Source organism: Erinaceus europaeus, chromosome 7, assembly GCF_950295315.1.
Source record: "Erinaceus europaeus chromosome 7, mEriEur2.1, whole genome shotgun sequence".
NCBI lineage: Eukaryota > Metazoa > Chordata > Mammalia > Eulipotyphla > Erinaceidae > Erinaceus > Erinaceus europaeus.
In genome coordinates, this window is record NC_080168.1 from 121049438 (window position 1) to 121069250 (window position 19813).

The following is a 19813-nucleotide window of genomic DNA, read 5'->3' on the forward strand; positions in this document are numbered from 1 at the left end:
CAGTAGTTTAAAAAGCCAGCCATGAGTGTCAAGACATTATTGTTAAACAGCTTGCTAGCATGACTACAGCCACTTAACATAGTCTTCAGGACGGGGAGAAATACGGGTTTTCTAGAGCATGAGAAAGGCTCCCTGCTGTCTTCAAGTTTAGGAAGGCACTAGATAGTTATTATTAGGACCAAGTTATTTGGGAATTTGGTTGACTTTGAAAAATCCCATGGATAGGATTTACTGTACCATACAAGACCTAACCATGATTTATGTCATTTAATGTTATTTAGAAAAAAAACTATCATATATACTGACAAGACCAGTTGTTTCTGGTCTCCCTGGTCTAAGATTAAAGGTGATTTAACATTTCAGGGGGGAAAAAGTCATTATTAGAAAAGTATTAACAATTTAAGTCCAGTGTTAAAATTTGATCAGCTTATTAATTTGAAATCTTAAGTGCTTAGATTAAAGGAATATATACTCAGAACTGAGGTCTATGTACTAAAAGTTGGAGATACCCAATCTATTTTCCCGTCTCTTATTGATTAGTGACTTATAAGACTAAGTTAATAGGAGTGTATATTAACACCATTCCCACCACCAAAGGTTTGTCTCCCTACCCCTACACCCCTATTGTGAAGCTGAAAATCTACCTTTCTGTCCACCCAAAGTTTTTTCACCTTGGTACAATACTCCAAACTCAGTCAGATTCTGCTTATTTCCCTTTCTGTTCTTTTCTCACCTTATGTTGGAGGAGGATCATCCCATGCTTGTCTTTATCTTTCTGATTTATCTCACTTAATGTAATTCCTTCTAGCTCCAACCAGGATGGGTCAAAGAAGGAGGGTTCATTATTCTTAATAGCTGAGTAGTATTCCATTATGTATAGAGACCACAACTTTCTCAGCCACTCATCTGTTGTTGGGCACTTGGGTTGTTTCCAGGTTTTGGCTATTAAAATTTGTGCTGTTATGAATATAGGTATACACATATCTTTTTGGATGGGTGTCTTTGATTCCTTAAGATACATCCCTAGTAGAGGAAAATTGGATTATAAGAAAAGTTCATTTCTAGTCTTCTGAGAGTTCTCCAGACTGCTCTCCACAGATGTTGGACCCATGGACATTCCCACCAGCAGCACAATTAGGGTTTCTTTGTCCCCACAACCTCTCCAGCATTTGCTGCTGCTGTCCTTTTTGATGTATGCCATCCTCACAGGAGTGAGGGAACATGGTCTTCAAAAACAGCATTCAATTTAGGTCAGAGGGGGGGAAAAAAAATCAAAGAAATCTCGGAAGTATCTGGTTTTGCAAGAAGTTATTTTGAAACCCACTTTGAAAATATTTTAACATCTGCCCTTGGCCAACAAAAACATCATTTCCTTCAGGATTGAGCAGTAACTCTTCTTCATCTCCTAAAGGAAAATGGCAGTTTTAATTAGTTTCCTGGGGGGGGGGGGGCCTCCTTTACAAGCCTCAGAGGTGATAGGAGTGGGATCAGGATCACGACTGGAGAGAAGGGAGAGACGAGTGAGGGGACTCAGGTGGACTTGTGAAGTCTCCCGAAAACATACTCCGGAGCTGGCAGACTCAGCCTTGCCTCCTTTCAGTCTTTCTGGCAAGACATTAATTTCTATCATCTCCAAACACATAAAATATATATATATATAACAAGCCTTAAGAGAATAGTATGGACAGGTACACAGGTCCAAATAGGGGTGCATGATGTCACAGTGGATATAGTAAATTCAATGTTTAAAATTAAACAGGCTTGGGGGTCTGGCGGTAGCACAGTGGGTTAAGCACACGTGGCGTAAAGCTCAAGGACCAGGACCGGTGTAACGACCCTGGTTCAGCACCTGGCTCCCCACCTGTAGGGGAGTCGCTTCCCAGGTGGTGAAGCAGGTCTGCAGGTTGTCTATCTTTCTCGCCCCCTCTCTGTCTCCCCCCCCCTCCATTTCTCTCTGTCCTATCCAACAACAATTGACAACAACAACAACCACAACAAGGGCAACAAAAGGGAGGGGTAGAAATGGCCTCCAGGAGCAGTGGATTCATGTTGCAGGCACTGAGCCCCAGCAATAACCCTGGAGGCAAAATAAATAAATAAATAAATAAGTAAATAAATAAATAATAAAAATGAAACAGGCTTGCCTTTAGATCCATGCTTTTCTACTGGCATTACTATTATTTAAATCCAAAGTAGCTGTTGTTAACCTCTAAAGTTTAGTGTATTTGTGGATAAACTACATGAACTCTATTTCAAAGTCACCCAGTAAGGTGCAACCCAGGATAGAACTCCAGCACCACATGGAAGATGCGGTGGCACTGAGGAAAACTCCAGTACGCCCAGTGCTGTCCAGTCACTCCTCTCTCTGACTCAGAAAGCACAAGAATATGCTCTGGCATACAAAGTACTGGAGGTTAAACTCTCATTCTCAGGCAGACAAGTCTTCAATGCTACCGGCTGAACCATTTCCTCCAACTCCTTAGTATCACTCTTACTATTTCCTTTTCTTTTCATTGTTTAATTCTTTTTTTAAATGTTTGTTTATTCCCTTTTGTTGCCCTTGTTTTATTGTTGTAGTTACTGATGTCGTTGTTGTTGGATAGGACAGAGAGAAATCGAGAGAGGAGGGGAAGATGGGGCAGGGGAGAAAGATTGATACCTGCAGACCTGCTTCACCACCTTTGAAGCGACTCCCTTTGCAGGTAGGGAGCCGGGGACTTGAACCAGGATCTTTACGCCACTCCTTGCACTTTCTGCCACATGCGCTTAACCCGCTGTGCTATCGCCCAACTCCCGTCTTACTTTTTTTTTATTTTTTATTATCTTTATTTATTGGACAGAGTCAGAAATATAAAGGGAATGGGGTGATTCCCTTTAGAGAAGGTGAGAGATAGGGAGACACCTGCAGCCCTGCTTCACCACTTGTGAAGCTTTCCTCCTGCAGGTGGGGGCTGGGGGTTTGAACCTGGGTCTTCATGTACTGTAACATATGCACTCAACCAGGTGTGCCACCACCTGGCCCCCACTATTTTCTTATTCTATAAAATATTCTGTCTATTCTTAAGCAATTTGTCTGTTGGTCAATCTTATATTAGTGTTTGCTTTCACAAGAGGAGGAGGAGCAGAAAGAGGAGGGTTTTTTTTTTTTTTTTTTTTGCTTTATCTTTGTTGGCACCGGGGCTTCACTACTCCAGGATGGCCGAATTTTTTTCTTTTACCCCAGAAGGAGAAGAAGAGAGAGAAAGATATCATGCCACAGAAGCTTCCACCAGTGTGCTGGAATCCAGACTTGAATCTGGGTGATGTGCGTGACAAAGCAAATTTATTTCTTACAGCATGTAGACATACCACCATGGTCACTGATTCCCTACTTTAGCAAAAAAGGAAATTAATATTATCAAAGTTGTGTCATTAAATGGTCTAACTCAATAAATACTAAAAGGTAATTCTGACAATTTTTTTTCTCCTTTATTGGGGGATTAATGGTTTATAGTCAGCAGTAAAATACAATACTTGGTATGTGTGTAACATCTCTCAGTTTTCCATATAACACTCTAAGCCTCCCCCCTTAGGTCCTCCTCCGCCATCTTGTTTCAAGACCTGAACATTCCCCACCCCCCACCCCAGCATCTTTCTGTTTAGTTTTTCTTTTACTTTGATTTACCAAATCAAGTCCAAGTTCTGCTTTGTGTCTTCCCTTCTGTTCTTCTATTTCCACTTCTGTCTGTGAGTGGGATCATCCTATATTCATCCTTCTTTCTGGCTTATCTCACTTAGCAGGATTCCTTCAAGATTCATCCAAGATGATGTGAAGAAAATGAAGTCACCATCTTTAACAACTGAGTAGTATTCCATTGTGTATATAGACCAAAACTTACTCAGCCACTCATCTGTTTGACACTCATGTTAACGACTTGGAAAGGAAAGGTCAACGAGAAAAAAACTTTTTCAAATTCAGACAATAATTCACAGGAGGTACACATTTGACCTGTCACTCAATCCAAGTTTTTTTTTCCTATTCTCTTGTTGCATAGTCACAGAAAAGTTATGCTACGAATGGTAAACAAAATCCAGTCATCAACCATGCATATCATATTTTAATACTTATTTATTTATGGAGGCCACAGTAGTGTTCTGCTCTGGTGGGTGCTGGTCCTGGGGACTGAACCTGGTATCTCAGAGCCAACAGCTTTTAAGATACCTGCATAACAGTTAGGCTATTCTTCCCAACTGGCCCCAAACATATGAGACCTAGTAGAGAATTTAAAATGTGGCCTTCTCCATCCATGTCTTCCTCCTTCCCCTTCCCCTCCCCCTCCCCCTCCCCCTCCCCCTCTCCTCTCCTCTTCCTTCCTGTGATTTAATAATGTTTTACAAGAGTATAATATTACAGGGGTAGAATCCCACACCACTAAAGTTCTCTGAAAACTAGGATAACCACAGTTATCATACAAAATTTTGGAGACAGTTTGGTTAACCCTCCCCCCCCCCCGCTAAGTTAATGTGCTTCAATTCCCTATATTCCCAGATGAGTAAAACTAGTAGTTGCCTTTCATTTCCTTGCTGACTTTACCAAGCATAAGCACTCCAATTCCATCCACTTTCCCTGAAGGACACAGTTTCTTTCTTTCTTTCTTTCTTTCTTTCTTTCTTTCTTTCTTTCTTTCTTTCTTTCTTTCAATTGTAGAGGAGTATTCCATTCCATGTATGTCCCATAACTTCTTTTTTTAATATTTATTTATTCCTTTTGTTGTCCCTGTTTTATTGTTGCAGTTATTGTTGATGTCATTGTTGGATAGGACTGAGAGAAATGGAGAGAGGAGGGGAAGACAGAGAGTGGGAGAGAAAGACAGACCTCCTGGAGAGAAATGGAGAGAGGAGGGGAAGACAGATCAGGAGAGAAAGACAGACACCTACAGACCTGCTTCACCAACTGTGAAGTGACTCCCCTGCAGGTGGGGAGCCGGAGGCTCGAACTGGGATTCTTATGCCAGTCCTTGCGCTTTGTGCCACGTGCGATCCCATAACTTCTTTATGCATTTGTCTGTCCATAAGCACTTAGGTTGCTTCTACTTCTTGGCAACTGGGAACAAAGTAGCTGCGAACATATAGAAATGGCATCTGTTCCTTTGAATGACTGTTTTCATGTCTCTTGGATATATGTTAGAAGTACTGTTTAAGGGAGTTAAAATGGTGCCTTCCACTTTTTCTTTTTTCTAAAGTGTCTAAAAAATGAGATCCAAAAGGCCGAGAAACACATGAAAAAATGCTCCAAGTCTCTGATTGTCAGAGAAATGCAAATCAAGACAACAATGAGATATCACTTCACTCCTGTGAGAATGTCACACATCAGAAAAGGTAACAGCAGCAAATGCTGGAGAGGGTGTGGGGTCAAAGGAACCCTCCTGCACTGCTGGTGGGAATGTCAATTGGTCCAACCTCTGTGGAGAACAGTCTGGAGAACTCTCAGAAGGCTAGAAATGGACCTACCCTATGACCCTGCAATTCCCCTCCTGGGGATATATCCTAAGGAACCCAACACATCCATCCAAAAAGATCTGTGTACACATATGTTCTTGGCAGCACAATTTGTAATAGCCAAAACCTGGAAACAACCCAGGTGTCCAACAACAGATGAGTGGCTGAGCAAGTTGTGGTATATATACACAATGGAATACTACTCAGCTGTAAAAAATGGTGACTTCACCGTTTTCAGCCGATCTTGGATGGACCTTGAAAAAATCATGTTGAGTGAAATAAGTCAGAAACAGAAGGATGAATATGGGATGATCTCACTCTCAGGCCGAAGTTGAAAAACAAGATTAGAAAAGAAAACACAAGTCGAACCTGAAATGGAATTGGAGTATTACACCAAAGTAAAAGACTCTGGGGTGGGTGGGTGGGTGGGGAGAATACAGGTCCATGAAAAATGATGAATGAAATAGTGGGGGTTGTATTGCTAAATGGGAATCTGGGGAATGTTATGCATGTAAAAAAAAAAAGAAGAAGAAGAAGTAGAAACGCAAAGCAGAAATTGACTGAGTTTGGAGTATGGCAACAAAGTAAGAAAGCAGAAGTATACTAGAGTTTGCAGTGAGTACCTCCCTAATACTTCCTCTCCACTTTTCCAAGCTTTGGGTCCATGATTGCTCAACAATTTGTTTGGCTTTGTATGTTAACTCTCTTTTCAGTCACCAGGTTCCAGGTGTCATCAGGATGCCGGCCAGACTTCCCTGGATTGAAGACACCACCAATGTGTCCTGGAGCTCAGCTTCCCCAGAGACCCATCCTACTAGAGAAAGAGAGAGGCAGACTGGGAGTATGGACCGACCAGTCAACGCCCATGTTCAGCGAGGAAGCAATTACAGAAGCCAGACCTTCTACCTTCTGCAACCCTCAATGACCCTGGGTCCATGCTCCCAGAGAGATAGAGAATGGGAAAGCTATCAGGGGAGGGGGTGGGTTATGGAGATTGGGTGGCGGGAATTCTGTGGAGTTGTACCCCTCCTACCCTATGGTTTTGTTAATTAATCCTTTCTTTAATAAAAAAAAATAAATAAATAAATAAAATATGTCAGCATGGGGGACGAGGATGATGGAGTGCACTTTTCACATGTATGAGACCCTTCGGTTGATCCCTGAAACCAAAACGATATACATATGCAAAATTTATCAGTAACAATTAGATTCATTCCTTTATGCCAAATAATTAAGATAAATTTGTTGAGCATCTAATATGATAACCGCTCTGTTGGACAACTAGAATCCCCAAGTAGTCCAAAGTCAATCACTGGGAGTTGTTTTCAATAACAAATGTTTTTGATTCAATGTTCCTGTAAACTGAAAGTGTATCTTTGAGGAACTGAATAAGCTACAATAATGAGCTGCCAGTTAAATCTCTTTCGGTGTTCAACTTGGCAATGAACACTTGAAGTTGGCAGGAGAAAATTCTTATCTTCATTTCCTCATCTGTGAAATGGGATTTGGAAAAAAAAAAAAAAAGGACCTATTTCCCACAAGAAAAGTCCTATAAATTAACCTTGAAACTTATTTTCACCAAGTATCATTTTGGCAGGAGCATCAGAGAGACCTGACTTGGTTAACATGTGATGGCATACCTCTTTAAATGGCTGCATAGTTAAATGTCAGCGATTTGACAGCTACTCCAGTAAACGTCATTCCTGGGAGCTGAATTATTTATGTGTGACATTTGTACAGAAGTACAAACACTATGAATGGCCAAGATGGTTCTGGATTTCAAAGCCAATCAAACTGTTTAAGTAAAAAGAGACATCCAAGTTTTCTAATGCTGGGGGGGAGGAGAAAAAAAATTAAAAGCACACTATTTTCTCAGTAGTATGAAGACATGGCATATTATACTTAGCATTGTAGACAAACAGTGTGCTAGAGTTTTAAAAATACTTTCCTCAGCTGAGGGCTAAGAATTTGTTCCACAATTTGTAACAGAAACAACAGATGGATTATATAAGACTTGTTTGGGGAGTTCGGGGCTTTTCTTTACTGAATTTCATCCATTCTTTGAAAAATTGTGCTAATGACGTTTTTCACTATTGGCTTAGGGTTTCCGTAGTGTAGTGGTTATCACGTTCGCCTCACACTACTGACCAACACTGTCTCCCTCCTTTATTATCCTTGCATTCATGTCTCTATTTCAGAGGCAGAAAATACCCCATGCATCCCCTGTACTGATAATGTATCCTTTAACCAAGCAGCAACAGAATGACAAGTCAGAGTCAGTCCTCCTCTGAAGAGAACACATCAGAGATCTCTAGAAGGGGCCTGCAAAGTAGAGCCACTTTCTTAAACTACCAGAGACTTAAATGTTTCACAGAGATTTTAGTGGATCATCACCAGTGGAGATCCCACAAGTGCAGACTATATCTCAGACGCATGAAATCACAGGTCTCACAGACCTATCAACAGTGATGGTGACTGCAAAGGCTTGTTTTGCAAGCCTTGGGTCTGTGAGATGGCACGAGGAACCATTTCACATGAAACACTTCTCCCTTTCCATACAACCCACCCCACCCCCAATTCAGAATTCTGCAATGAATACAAGTTTTAACTGCTTTCCTTAAGGACAACATATCCCAGGAGAGCAGCGAAACCTTTATAACATACGCTTGGGTACTCTCTTCTTGGGAACCAAGGAAATTGATGTGTTTGAGCATCCAGCATTGAGGAAATAGGAGGGTTTGCGGTGAGTTGTGTGATGAAATCCTGATAGTCCTACCTTCATATGTCAGGATCTTCCATTCCTTTGCAGCCTGCAGTACTTTTCCTGTTCTAAACAATTTATTAAATCCTTGTTTTATCCTTACAAATCCACTCCCTAGGTTCCACTGCCTTGCGCTTTTTGTTGCTTATGGCAATTGCAGCTGAAGTAGATTCAGTAACCTGCCTGGGATCCCTGAGTGAGCATTCCATTAGCCAGAGCCAGGATCCAAACAGAGTAGTCAGTTTCTAGACCCTGCACTAAGAGAACTCTTATTTTGAAGGAATACCTCCCAAGTTCCAGACCAGAGGCTTCTTCAGCTCTGTGAAACTTGGCACAGTGATCAGTATTGCCAAATGTATCACAAGGTTATCTATTGGGGGAGAGAGGAAGATAGCATAATGGTTATGCAAAGAGACTCTTTCCTGCCTGAGGCTCCAAAGTCCCAGGTTCAATCCCCCTATACCACAACAAGCCAGAGCTGAGCAGTGAGTGCTCTTAAAAAAAGAAAAAGAAAGAAAAAAGGACAGAAATAAATGACCATTGCTATTTAACTGTGTGTGTGTGTGCGTGTTTAAGGCAGCTACTCCAAGCCTGCCATTAGAAGCAGCAGGTCAGTTCTGAGCTTCCTTTCAGTCCTGGGGGCTAGGAAAGGCACTTCCATAAGGAAAGGTCAGTTGGCTTCAGAGATTTTGTGTTCTGGTGGAAAAGAAGCGACAATTCTAGGTGCCCACAGGGATTTTGTTCAGAAGGTGAACTTCTTCTCTCAAAGGGCAGCACAGTGTGTGCAGACCTCCCTCCAGGCTCTAGCTCCTGCCTCCCAGGTCTGCAGCCTGAGGCTGCAGGGGCGCTTTGTGTGTGTGTGTGTGTGTGTGTGTGTGTGTGTGTGTGTGTGTGTGAAACTGAGATTTGAAGGGTTTCAGCTTGCTCTTTTTGCTCTACTTTGGCTTGGCTTTGAAGAGGGCAAACACATTCTTTACAAGGCAAATGATGGATTTTTTTTTTTTTTGAGCAATTCTGCAAGGGAGCATAGAAAAAGCATTCAGAACTGTCCTCCGCTAGGATCACATTCTGATCCACAGCACTCTGAGCCCCAAGGCAACAGCTGAGCCCACGAAGTCACGTGCTGAGTTCCTTGCACCCCTGATAACCCACCGACAAATACTGCTGTTTTTTCCCCCTTCTTCATCTAGATTAGCGCCTCAATGCTGAACTCAGTGTTAGTGACCTTTGTCTATGCCCTCAAGGGAAGAGCATTAGAGTCCTTGTCTTAGCTGCTTTCTGAGGTCTTTTGGCTGGAAGACAGGTCCAGCTAATCTTTGAATCATCCTTTCCTCAACAAGGAGAGCAGGGACAGTTTCTAACCTTTGAGGACAAGCAGCTGTTTCTACTGGGCTTGGCCTCAGTTCCCGGATGCTAGTCCTAGAGACCTAGAAGTTGAGGAAAGGAGGTTACGAGATGTTCTACAGGGGACCAGGTGGTGGCACACCAGGTTAAGTGCATGTCGCGTAAAACTCAAGGACCAGCTCAAGGATCCAGGTTCGAGTCCCCTGGATCCCCACCTGCGGGGGTGGGGGGCTGGGGGGGTCACGTCACAGGCAGTGAAGCAGGTCTGTGGGTGTCTTATCTTTCTCTCCCTTTCTCTGTCTTCCCCTCCTCTCTGGATTTCTCTTTGTACTATCCAACAAAAACAGCAAAGGCAACAGTAACAACAAGAACAACAGAGTGGGGAAAATGGTCTCCAGGAGCAGTGGATTCATAGAGCAGGCACCGAACCCCAGCTATAACCCTAGAGACAGAAAAAAAAAAAAAAGGCAGAGCTGGGCCTGCAAAAGGGCAGGTGAGGAGAGGGTGCAACAGAATATTGTTCACTGAACTGTCTTTCCTTTTGTGGGGGAGGGAAGGGGGAGAATGAGAGGTATCACACATGTGTGAGGTCACTGCTCCTAAGACAACCTTTTTCCAGAAAGGCAGAGGGAAGGGAAGGGAGGCACCATAGTATCTAAACTCTTCCCCCCTCCCCACACACAAACCATGCACTCTTAAGTGGTAGAATACCACGGTGGGGCTTGAACCCCAGCCATACGAAGAGCAAGGCAGATGCTCTACTCAGTGAGGGACCTTTCTGTGGCCCTTGCAGTTCTCTTTTATTTCTACCTTTGCAGGACCTTCTTCACCACTCTTCTCTCAGGAGTAAGCCTTAAGCAAGACTCAGAGCTGCTACTGTGACTCACTGATGCTCACTCACTGCCCTGTATCTAGAGCCAGAACTAAGCTCTTCTCGCTACCTGACTTGATTTCTTCCATTTTTATCCCCACCTCCACCCCAGATATTGATGGTATTGTCGGGGGCAGAACAGAAGAATAGACACGGAGATGTATTTATTATCTTTCATAAGCCATCTTCTCTGGCTGTCTGACATTGCCTTAACGATAAGGCAATTTTAAACTCAAGAGTTCAAAGGTGTGACTAGGAGAGAAAGGTAAGATCCTCTTCAACTGTGGGTACTGCTAAAATAGGCAAGTGCAAATACCATTTTTGAAATACCGAGCAGTAGGTGAACTAGCTTTAAGTAGAACAGCCTCCATTATGTCTCCCTCTGTCCCCCATTGGCTGGGGAGAAATATAAGACACTGGCTATAATCTGTACTCACACAACAGCAATGCCTACATTGATCTCAGAACCTAAGAAATTTAAATGTCCTCTGGTACAAATCTCTGTTACCAGTATTATAGGAAAAGCAGGATTTTAGAACTGGAGGCACTGAGAAATCACCTTGTCCTACTTTCTCATGTTACAGTTGGGAAAAAAAAAAAAAAAAGAAAGTTTGAAGAGATTCAAGTACCTTTCAAAGGCATAAAACTTAGTATCCTAGTTTAGAAAAATGAATGCCGTCCTCTAATAATCCAGTGTGGCAGCCGGGAGAAAGAAATAGCAAAACGGAGTCGGAAGGTAGTGCAGCGGGTTAAGTGAATGTGGCATAAGGACGCCGGTTCGAGCCCCTGGCTCCCCACATGCAGGGGAGTCGCTTCACAGGCGGTGAAGCAGGTCTGCAGGTGTCTCTTTCTCTCCCCCACTCTGTCTTCCCCTCTTCTCTCCATTTCTCTCTGTCCTATCCAACAACAACAATAATAACTACAACAACAATAAAAAGACAAGGGCAACAAAAGGGAAAATAAATAAATAAAAGAAATGGCAAAACAAAAACCAAAGCAATACATAAACAATCTTCAGTTCAATGATACATAATTTGATTTAGAAAAGAAAAGAAAAGAACCAGGAGGCCTAGTTCTATGAGACAAAGTCTATACAAAACAAGTCTGAAAACAGCCTATATTCCAAAAGTGCCTTGGTGTTCCCTCCATTTGTTTTATAAATTGTTCTGATGACACAGGTGACTAACACCACAGACAGAGTTCCTGCAGCTCCTTGTGATTCATGTTCTAGACAAGAAAGATAAAAGATCAGTTCTTGGAAGATTTATATCTAAATGTCTTGACCCACTCTTCACAGAAGGGGAGCACTAAGGTAACTAAGGAAAAAAAAAAAAGATCTCTCAGTTTTGCGTAATGAAGACCAAAAAATGTCACTGTATATTGCTAGGTAAAAAATAAATAATAAAGTCACCTACAGAAATGAATGCACGGCTAAAAGAGTGAATGCAAGAAAGCCAGGGATAGGAAACTGACCAAGTCCCTTTAGTAAAAAACAAACAAACAAAAACAGAAGGAAAAAAAAAAAAAGCTCTCCTAAATCCAATGGGAACCCAGGCAGGGGTAGATGGCATAATGGTTATTCACAGATACTCTCATGCCTGAGGCTCCATAGTCCTAGGTTCAACCCACCCTCACCCCCACCACTATAAACTACAGCTGAGCAGTGCTCTGGTAAACAATAAAATAATATTTTTAAAAAGTAAAATAATAATAATAAAATTTAAAACAATCCAATGGAACTTAGAAAGCAAGAGGGTGGAAATAAGCAAGTGAATCAGAGATGGTGCTGCTTCCATTTTCAATTTCCAATTCTATTTCCCTCCTTCATTTTCACTTTTAAAGGAGTACTGGGGGTGGAGGCAGGTGGTGGTGCACTGGGTTAAGCTCACACAGAGTAAAAAAATGCAAGGACCAGCACAACCCAGCACAAGGATCCTGGCTGGAGCCTGCAGTTTCCCACCTTCTGGGAGGGGGGGGTCACTTCACAAGTGGTAAAGCAGGTTTGCAGGTATCTTTCTCTCCCTTCCTCTATCTTCACCTTCTCTCTCATTTTCAATCTGTCCTATCCAATTAAAAGAAAAAAAAAAAAGGGCCTCCAGGAGCAGTGGATTCATAGTGTAGGCACTGCACCCCAGAGGTAATCCTGGAGGCAAAAAAAAAAAAAAAAAGAGTATTTTGAAGCCCTTAACTTCTTCCCTGCCACAGATAACCTTTGCTTTCACACATGCTTGTTTTGGTGTGTGTTAATTACAGTTTGTAAATGGCCTACAGTGGGAAAGGAAGCACTGAAGCCTAATGCAGGTGTGGTCTCACTTGGCTGGGGGAAGCACCCTTTCCCCTTCTTTCCAGCAGTATTTCTCTAGCTCCTAACAAGTTAGTAAGCGGGGAAATTTTCTTCTCGGAAATAATCCAATCAGACTGTTAACTACAGTAAGCCACTGTGTGTTGGATTGCTTGGTCTTTAAGCATCATGTGAGAAAAAGCTTTCTAATTATTTAACTGCCAGCTGTTGAGACATCAAGAGGGAATCCTGGGAAGTTTGAGGCCTAAAGTTCAAAAGGAAATCCCTGGAAGTTGAAGGCCTGAGGGCCTTTTTCTTACCAGTGGTGACAACATGCCTTCAAATCTAAAGTCTTTAGCAGCTAGAAACTAGGGTCTTTGCACAACAGAAGAAACTGGCTAGGAAAGAAAGTTAATGGACCATTCAGGAAACTTGTAACATGCAAACTACCTAGGTGTGCAGATGATTGTGTTTCAATGTTAGCTGTGGTGATGGAAAGATTTCAATCTCCTATCACGAAAGAACAAATGGGACTCGCAATTTGCAATCTTCAAATCAAGCAGCCAGACAGAAATAAAATGTAGCCATTTTAATTGCTTTGGCTCAGGCCTCCAGATTTCCATATGGTTATTTTCCTTGTTTTATGTCAAATGTAATTGACTTAGCACTCATGTTTTTAAGGCTTGGCAGCAGGCATCAATTAAAAGTGACATCAGTTAGACTTGCTCAAAGCACACATTCCAAAATGGAGTGATTTTTAAGGACAGCATTTGTAAAAATGCTCTTTTCATAAATGTCCCCACCCCACCCCACCCCACCCCTGATACAGTCAACTTGCATCATCACCTGGATGACATGCTTTACAGAGACAAAAAAAAAAAAAAAGGATGTTTTCTCTGGAATCACAGGAGTTAACGGGCATTTATTTGCTGCTGCTCTGAGAATGGATGTGTGTCTGCTATTGCCTTTTCTGTTCTGTGCAAGATGCCTGTCTCCTTACTGCTTTCTAAAACTCACCATAGTTACAAGAAGCATCACAAACTATGTGCAAAGTAAAATGTAAATCCATAAGGGATAAACATGGAGCCAGACCCCCTGAACGAATAACACTTTTCTAAGTGATGTTGCAAAATATACGACACGATTATTATTCACATGTACCGGCATCTATGACAGGGTTATACTGAAAGCCATGACCACACAATGCAAAGATGCTCTAAGTCAGAATCACAGTTCACTTAAGGAATTGTAAACACACACACATTATAAGCCAAAACCTGAGAAAAAGCAAAATACATTCCTATCTGTGGACTCGTGATTCAATGTAGAATTACAATTTCTCCTCATGCCTGGGCATGTAATCATTTTCCAGAAACTGAAGTCCGTCACATGTGCTGAATAAGTTAAGAAATCATTTGTCAAATTCCAAGTGCTTGTTGATGAAATTTTCACTTAATTTGGCTTCCCTGAAATGCCAGATTCTTGGAGAAGTATCCCACTCAACTTCGATTTATTACCACCACTGCTGTTAAATCTTTATTTCCTATCCCCTGCCCAGTAACAAGAGAGACTACAGAATCATTTGCTTTATCTTAGGACTCTGATATTGATCAACTATCAATGACTGCTTACACTTTGAGTACTAATAGGTATTCTTCCCCAGTTCAGCACAGCAATTGGTATTACTTCTGAGTGTCTGACTTACTCCATCCAGAGTGGCACAGAAAACTGCTTGGTAACTTAAATTCCAAATTTTCACAATGTGAACAAGGATCTAGTCCCCTGTCCCTCACTTTCCAGCAGACTATGGCACAAGGATTGTGTGCTATTTCCAGACTCCCCTCGCCCCGGTTCAGCAGCAGTAATGTGCAATTGTTAGAAGTATCCTTAAAGGAAACCTTGAAGGTCATTAGAGCCCAGGGGATGAATGCCTTCATTCAGCAAGGGCACTGCCCTCCTTTGCCTGCCAGACTTACAACATCAGTAAGTGCCCCCCAAAGGGCCTGCACTTTAACTTGGTGGGAGCAGGTCACATTTCTAAAATACTTAGCTGTCTCAAATGTCCCTGGTCAGCAGCACCGAGTCACTAAATGCCATAGCCGAGGCATTTCAGACTCGATCGACCTCTTTCGAGTTCTCAATGGATTTATTCCATGTAATCCGATTTTCACAGCCTTTTTAATCAAAGTGAGAAAGGAGGTTACGGAGCTCACATTTGTGTGTTTTTTTGTTTGTTTTTTTGTTTTGTTTTTTGCTTGTTTGCAAGGCAAAGGTGCAAGGATCATCAAGCCTGTGGACTCTCAGTGACTTGAGAGTGGCATCACCCCCTTTGGAGTGGTGGACATTGACCTGCTGCGCTTCCTGTCCTTGTTTAAATAGGAATAGACACATGGAAGCGCTTGTCAGGAACTTCTCCACCCAGATCTCCCCGCTGCTATTCATGTGAGCAGATGCTACTGTAACCTGGAGTTCATCCCCAGGCCCTGCTTATGATGCTGCTTAAGAGACTGCACTCAAACTTTTGCCACTGAGGCCAGAGTCTTCAAACATCGCTGTGCTACAGCAGCACCACTGTCCTGCCCACTCCCCACGTGTGGCTTTCCATGAGCTTCTCTAAACTAACCTGCTGGCAAGTGAGAGCTTGAGTCTCTCCCCTCCCCTTTCCCTTCCCTGAGGTTGCCGCCTTGAAGATTGCACAGTTTCTTTCTGCCAGGCAATGGCTCTCCCCTCATCCCACCCCTGCCTTTTTCCACAACCAGGAAATGGGCTAGAGTCTTCCTACTTCCTTCACCCCTTCACCGGACCTACCTACTGACCGATGGAGATATTTAGATGGCCTACCGGATCAAAGCTGGGCAGTTTAGTCAAACGTGTTCAGCACATAAGCGCCTTCATTCTAAACTGAGATTTTTGTAGTGTTCCCCGCTTCCCCATCCCCAATTCTACCCCTCGGACACAGGAACTGCCATGTCTGATGGAGCCTCTGGTGAGGGGAGTGAAAGGGTAGACTTACACAATGCCAGCAGACACACACACACACACACACACACACACACACAACACACACGGCCTGAGAGAAGTGAGGAGAAGCACACATCGCTAGTGGTGAAAAGAATAGTAGATAAAAGATAATGCGTCAGTTCTTTCTAAGCACCTAGGCAGATATTTGCTTTAAAAGGGAGGGAAAAAAAACGACCGACTAATTGCGCCCCCCTGGCAGTGCTTCTTTGCGCTCAGCGGTTATGTGTGATGCACCATTTAGCGGCACTGGAGTTATCTCAATAACTATTATTAGAGGGGCCCATAAGAAAAAGAAAAAAAAAACTTTTCAGTAATGGAAGAAGGCAGGCGCGAGGTAGAAGAAATCACCCCTCTAGAACTCGCTGGGGGAAGCTCCTCTAAAAGCAAACCGGGCCAACGCCTCGCCTCTGGGAGCCAAGTTTCCCAGGATGGCCGGGCAGGTTCTACGCCCCGCAGCCGCCGCCGAGGAGCTCGGGGTTGGCGGGGCTCCCGCCGCACCCGTGCCCACCTGAAGGCCAGGCAAAAAAAAAAAAAATCTGGGTGCAAGAGAAGCGTGGAGCGAAGACAGCCGTTTTACACTCGCCCAGAATCTACGTGGAAAATGTCTCTCATCCTAAGCCACGCTTTTCCATGCTCGCTTTTCCAACTTAGACTCACCGCTAAGCCAAAAGCCAGAGAACCAGGGTTCCAGGAACTGACAACTGCAAACTTCGAGCTGCGACTTCCAACTTGACACCGGCTGGCTCCCTCTGGTTCCTCCCCCTCCTCTGCCCAGCAGCTCACCCAGGCGGGGGCTGCACGCCACGCCCGCCTCCCCCGCGCCCTTCGCGGCTACTTGGGCCCGCACAGCCCCGCACCACCCGGCTTCCCCCGGGGCCGGGACGCGTTGGCTGTCCCCACCCCCCGCCTCACCGCCCTGGCTCCTGGGAGCGCCGATCTCTGGATAAGCCTGCAAGCGAAGCTCCGGGGGGGCGCGCCCTCCTACTCACTTGTGTCTTCTTCATAAGGAAAAGCAGCGCTGTGATCCAGCCCAGGCAGCAGTGTGGCGACTCCGTTCAGCTGTTCTGGAGCTCCAGCATATTGCACCGGCGGCGGCTGCAGATAGTCCCCGCATTGGGTAGCCCGAGCGAGCGCTGCGCCCTCCGCACGGCCGGTGCGTCCCGCGGTGCAACCCGGTCCCGGTCCCCGCGCGAGCGAGAGAGGCGGCGGCGGCGGCGGCGAGAGAAGCCCGGGCCGGCGAGCAGCCAGCACTTTTATAGCGCAACCTCCCTCCCTCCCGCCGGCTCCGGACACGCCTCCTTCCCTTCCGGAGCCCCGGGGGTGGAGGGGGTGGGGGGGACAGAAAGAAGGGGCTGGGGAGCCAGCGAGGAGGGTGGCGGTGGTGGTGGAGAGGAGGTTGTGCCAGGTGGCCAAAGCACCCAAGAAAACCTGAGGAAGTTGCTTTGATCTGGCCAAGCGCGACTCCTGGCTTGCAGATCCCCGGTGCGCACCGGGGGTGGAGACCACACCGGGCGTGAGGGCGCCAAGGGCGAAGCTTCTATCAACCTGCGGCGGCGGCTGGTGCTCCGCGTGGGGCGCAGCGATCCTAGCCCGGCCTCTGCGCTCCGCTGGGGCTCACCCGGCATCGCCTGGGGACACGCCAAATACCTGGCCGCTGGCGGAGCTCCCTTTCTCTCTCTCTCTTTCTTTCTCTCTCTCTCTCTCTCTCTTCTTTCTTTCTTTCTTTCTTTCTTTCTTTCTTTCTTTCTTTCTTTCTTTCTTTCTTTCTTCCTTCCTTCCTTCCTTCCTTCCTTCCTTCCTTTCTCTTTCTTTTTATTATTAGTGATTTAGTAATGATTAACAAGATTGTAAGATAACATGGGTATAATCCCTTTTTTAAGCAGTGGCAATGCTGGGCAGAAGTTCCCTGGGTGTCTAGCAATAAAGTCATAGGGCCCCCCGCCTTAGTGGACTTTTTTTTAAAGGCTTAATTAGGATCTATAGTTAAACCTTTTCTCCTTATTCTCTCTCTCTCTAACAATTGCTCTAGTGAATGAATATTTTATAATTAAAAGAATTGTTGACTCAGGGTTAAGTCTTCCTAAGGGAGAAGCTGTTTTCAGAATGGTTTGCCACCGATTTCTTCAGAAATTAAAATTGAAAGAGCAAGCATGTGGTTAGGAAGCATACAGGTCTCCCACAGGACAGCGAGGGATTTAAAGCTGTAGTTTTTGTTAGGTTTTGAAACTGGAAAGAAAATGCAACAACGGTAACAGCTAACACTATTATGTGAAGCACTCAATAATATGTCAGGCTCCATACTAAGGGCTTTACACAGATATTTCTTATTAAAGCTTTTGCACAAAACTACTCTATTGGTCCTGTCCTTTCAATCTCAATTTATAGATGATGAAGCAAGATTGGAGAGCTCCATTTCCCCTAGACACAGATAGACAGTGAATGACAGACTTGTAGTCCATATCTCTAGCTATACATCCTTTAAAAAATACTTAAATATTTTTAAAATCTTTTAAAATATTTATTTATTTATTTATTTCCTTTTTGTTGCCCTTGTTTTTATTGTTGTTGTAGTTATTATTGTTGTTGATGTCGTTGTTGTTAGATAGGACAGAGAGAAATGGAGAGAGGAGGGGAAGACAGAGAGGGGGAGAGAAAGATAGACACCTGCAGACCTGCTTCACCACCTGTGAAGTGATTCCCCTGCAATTGGGGGGGTCGGGGGGCTCAAACCAGGATCCTTATGCTGGTCCTTGTGCTTTAAGCCACGTGCGCTTAACCTGCTACTGCCAGACTCCCAAAATACTTAAATACTTTACTGATTGTTCCAAGACTCTTTAACTAAAGACCCTTAGCTGTTTGTTTTTTTTTGCAAAGAAAATGTTAGTTAGGTATTGACATCAACAATCTTTCAGAAAATGATAAGCAATTTTTGAAACTAAATATTTTTGCAAGAAAGTAGAAACTCAGATTTGCCTTAATTTAATATGCTTTTGAAAAAAATTAGAAATTAAAATGTCATGCTGATAATCATAAAAGAGCAAGAGTAGGTAAGATGTTTAATCCGGATGGTAGTTTTCCATGGTTGTTCTTACAAATGCAAAATGAATGCAAAGAGAATGGCTTAAAACAATGAAAATATGTCATTTTACAGTTGGTAGGTCAGAAATCCTAAATAACTTGTAATGCTAGCATGACTGCATTCCTTATTAGAAGTTGGGGGGGGGGTTGCCTTGATTTTCTTTTCTTCCAGCTTCTGGAACTACCTACATAATTTGATTCTCCATCATTTGCAAACTCAGTAAAGCTGAGCAGAGTCCTCATATCAAACTGCTGACCTTCCTTTCAGTCTCTCTCCTCCACAATTAACAACCATGTGATTATATTGGGCCCATCTGGATAACATAGGAAGCATCTCTTCTCCATACCAGTCAGATGACTTGCTAACATATTAATTCCACCTACAATCTTACTTCCCCTTTGTCATGTAAATAACGTATTCACAGATTTCATATGATAACAGCTTGCAAGAGAAATTTCCCACCTAAGAACACACTTACAAAGAAGTTCCGGGGCGGGGGGGGGGGTGACTGGGGGGGCATCGTCCAGTGGCACAACCAGTAAACCACATGTTACTGTGTTCAGACTCTCACTTGAGGGACAAGGGGAAATTTCACAACTGGGGGAGCCAGGCTGCAGATATTTCTCCTTCTGCCTCCCTGTCTCACCCTACATATCTCTGTCCTATCACAGTAAAAAGAAATAATAATAATTTTTTTAAAAAGTTCTCTCAGAACATGGAATGGAGTTGCAGATTTTCTATGTCCTTATGTTTGGTTCCAGGTTGCTTCAGATATTCCAGCTAGAAGACTCCTCCATAGTTACCAAAATAAATATTTGAAAACAAGGACCACAGAAAATATTCAAATTATTATATAATTGCTTTTGCTTTGAGTCAAAAGTGTGCTGAGCATCACTTTCAGCAGAAAGTGGAAAAAAAAAAAAAAAAAACAAGAAGTCTGGAAACAGAAGCCAAAAAGACAGTCCTGAAAAATCTGTA

General features: G+C 43.6%; 1 protein-coding gene across 2 annotated transcripts in view; it reads right to left on the bottom strand.

Moving 5' to 3' along the window:
* The window catches only part of KITLG (KIT ligand), a 105026-nt gene extending 87920 nt beyond the window's left edge, over nt 1–17106 (bottom strand). Inside the window, exon 1 of one of the 2 annotated variants that reach the window (XM_060195506.1) lies at nt 16746–17106. In XM_060195506.1, coding sequence (XP_060051489.1) covers nt 16746–16760 — 15 coding nt within the window. In that variant the 5' untranslated portion in view covers nt 16761–17106. The remainder of the gene's footprint in view (nt 1–16745) is intronic. The other variant, XM_016185219.2, reaches the window with a different exon arrangement.
* Between the last annotated feature and the right edge of the window lie 2707 nt (nt 17107–19813).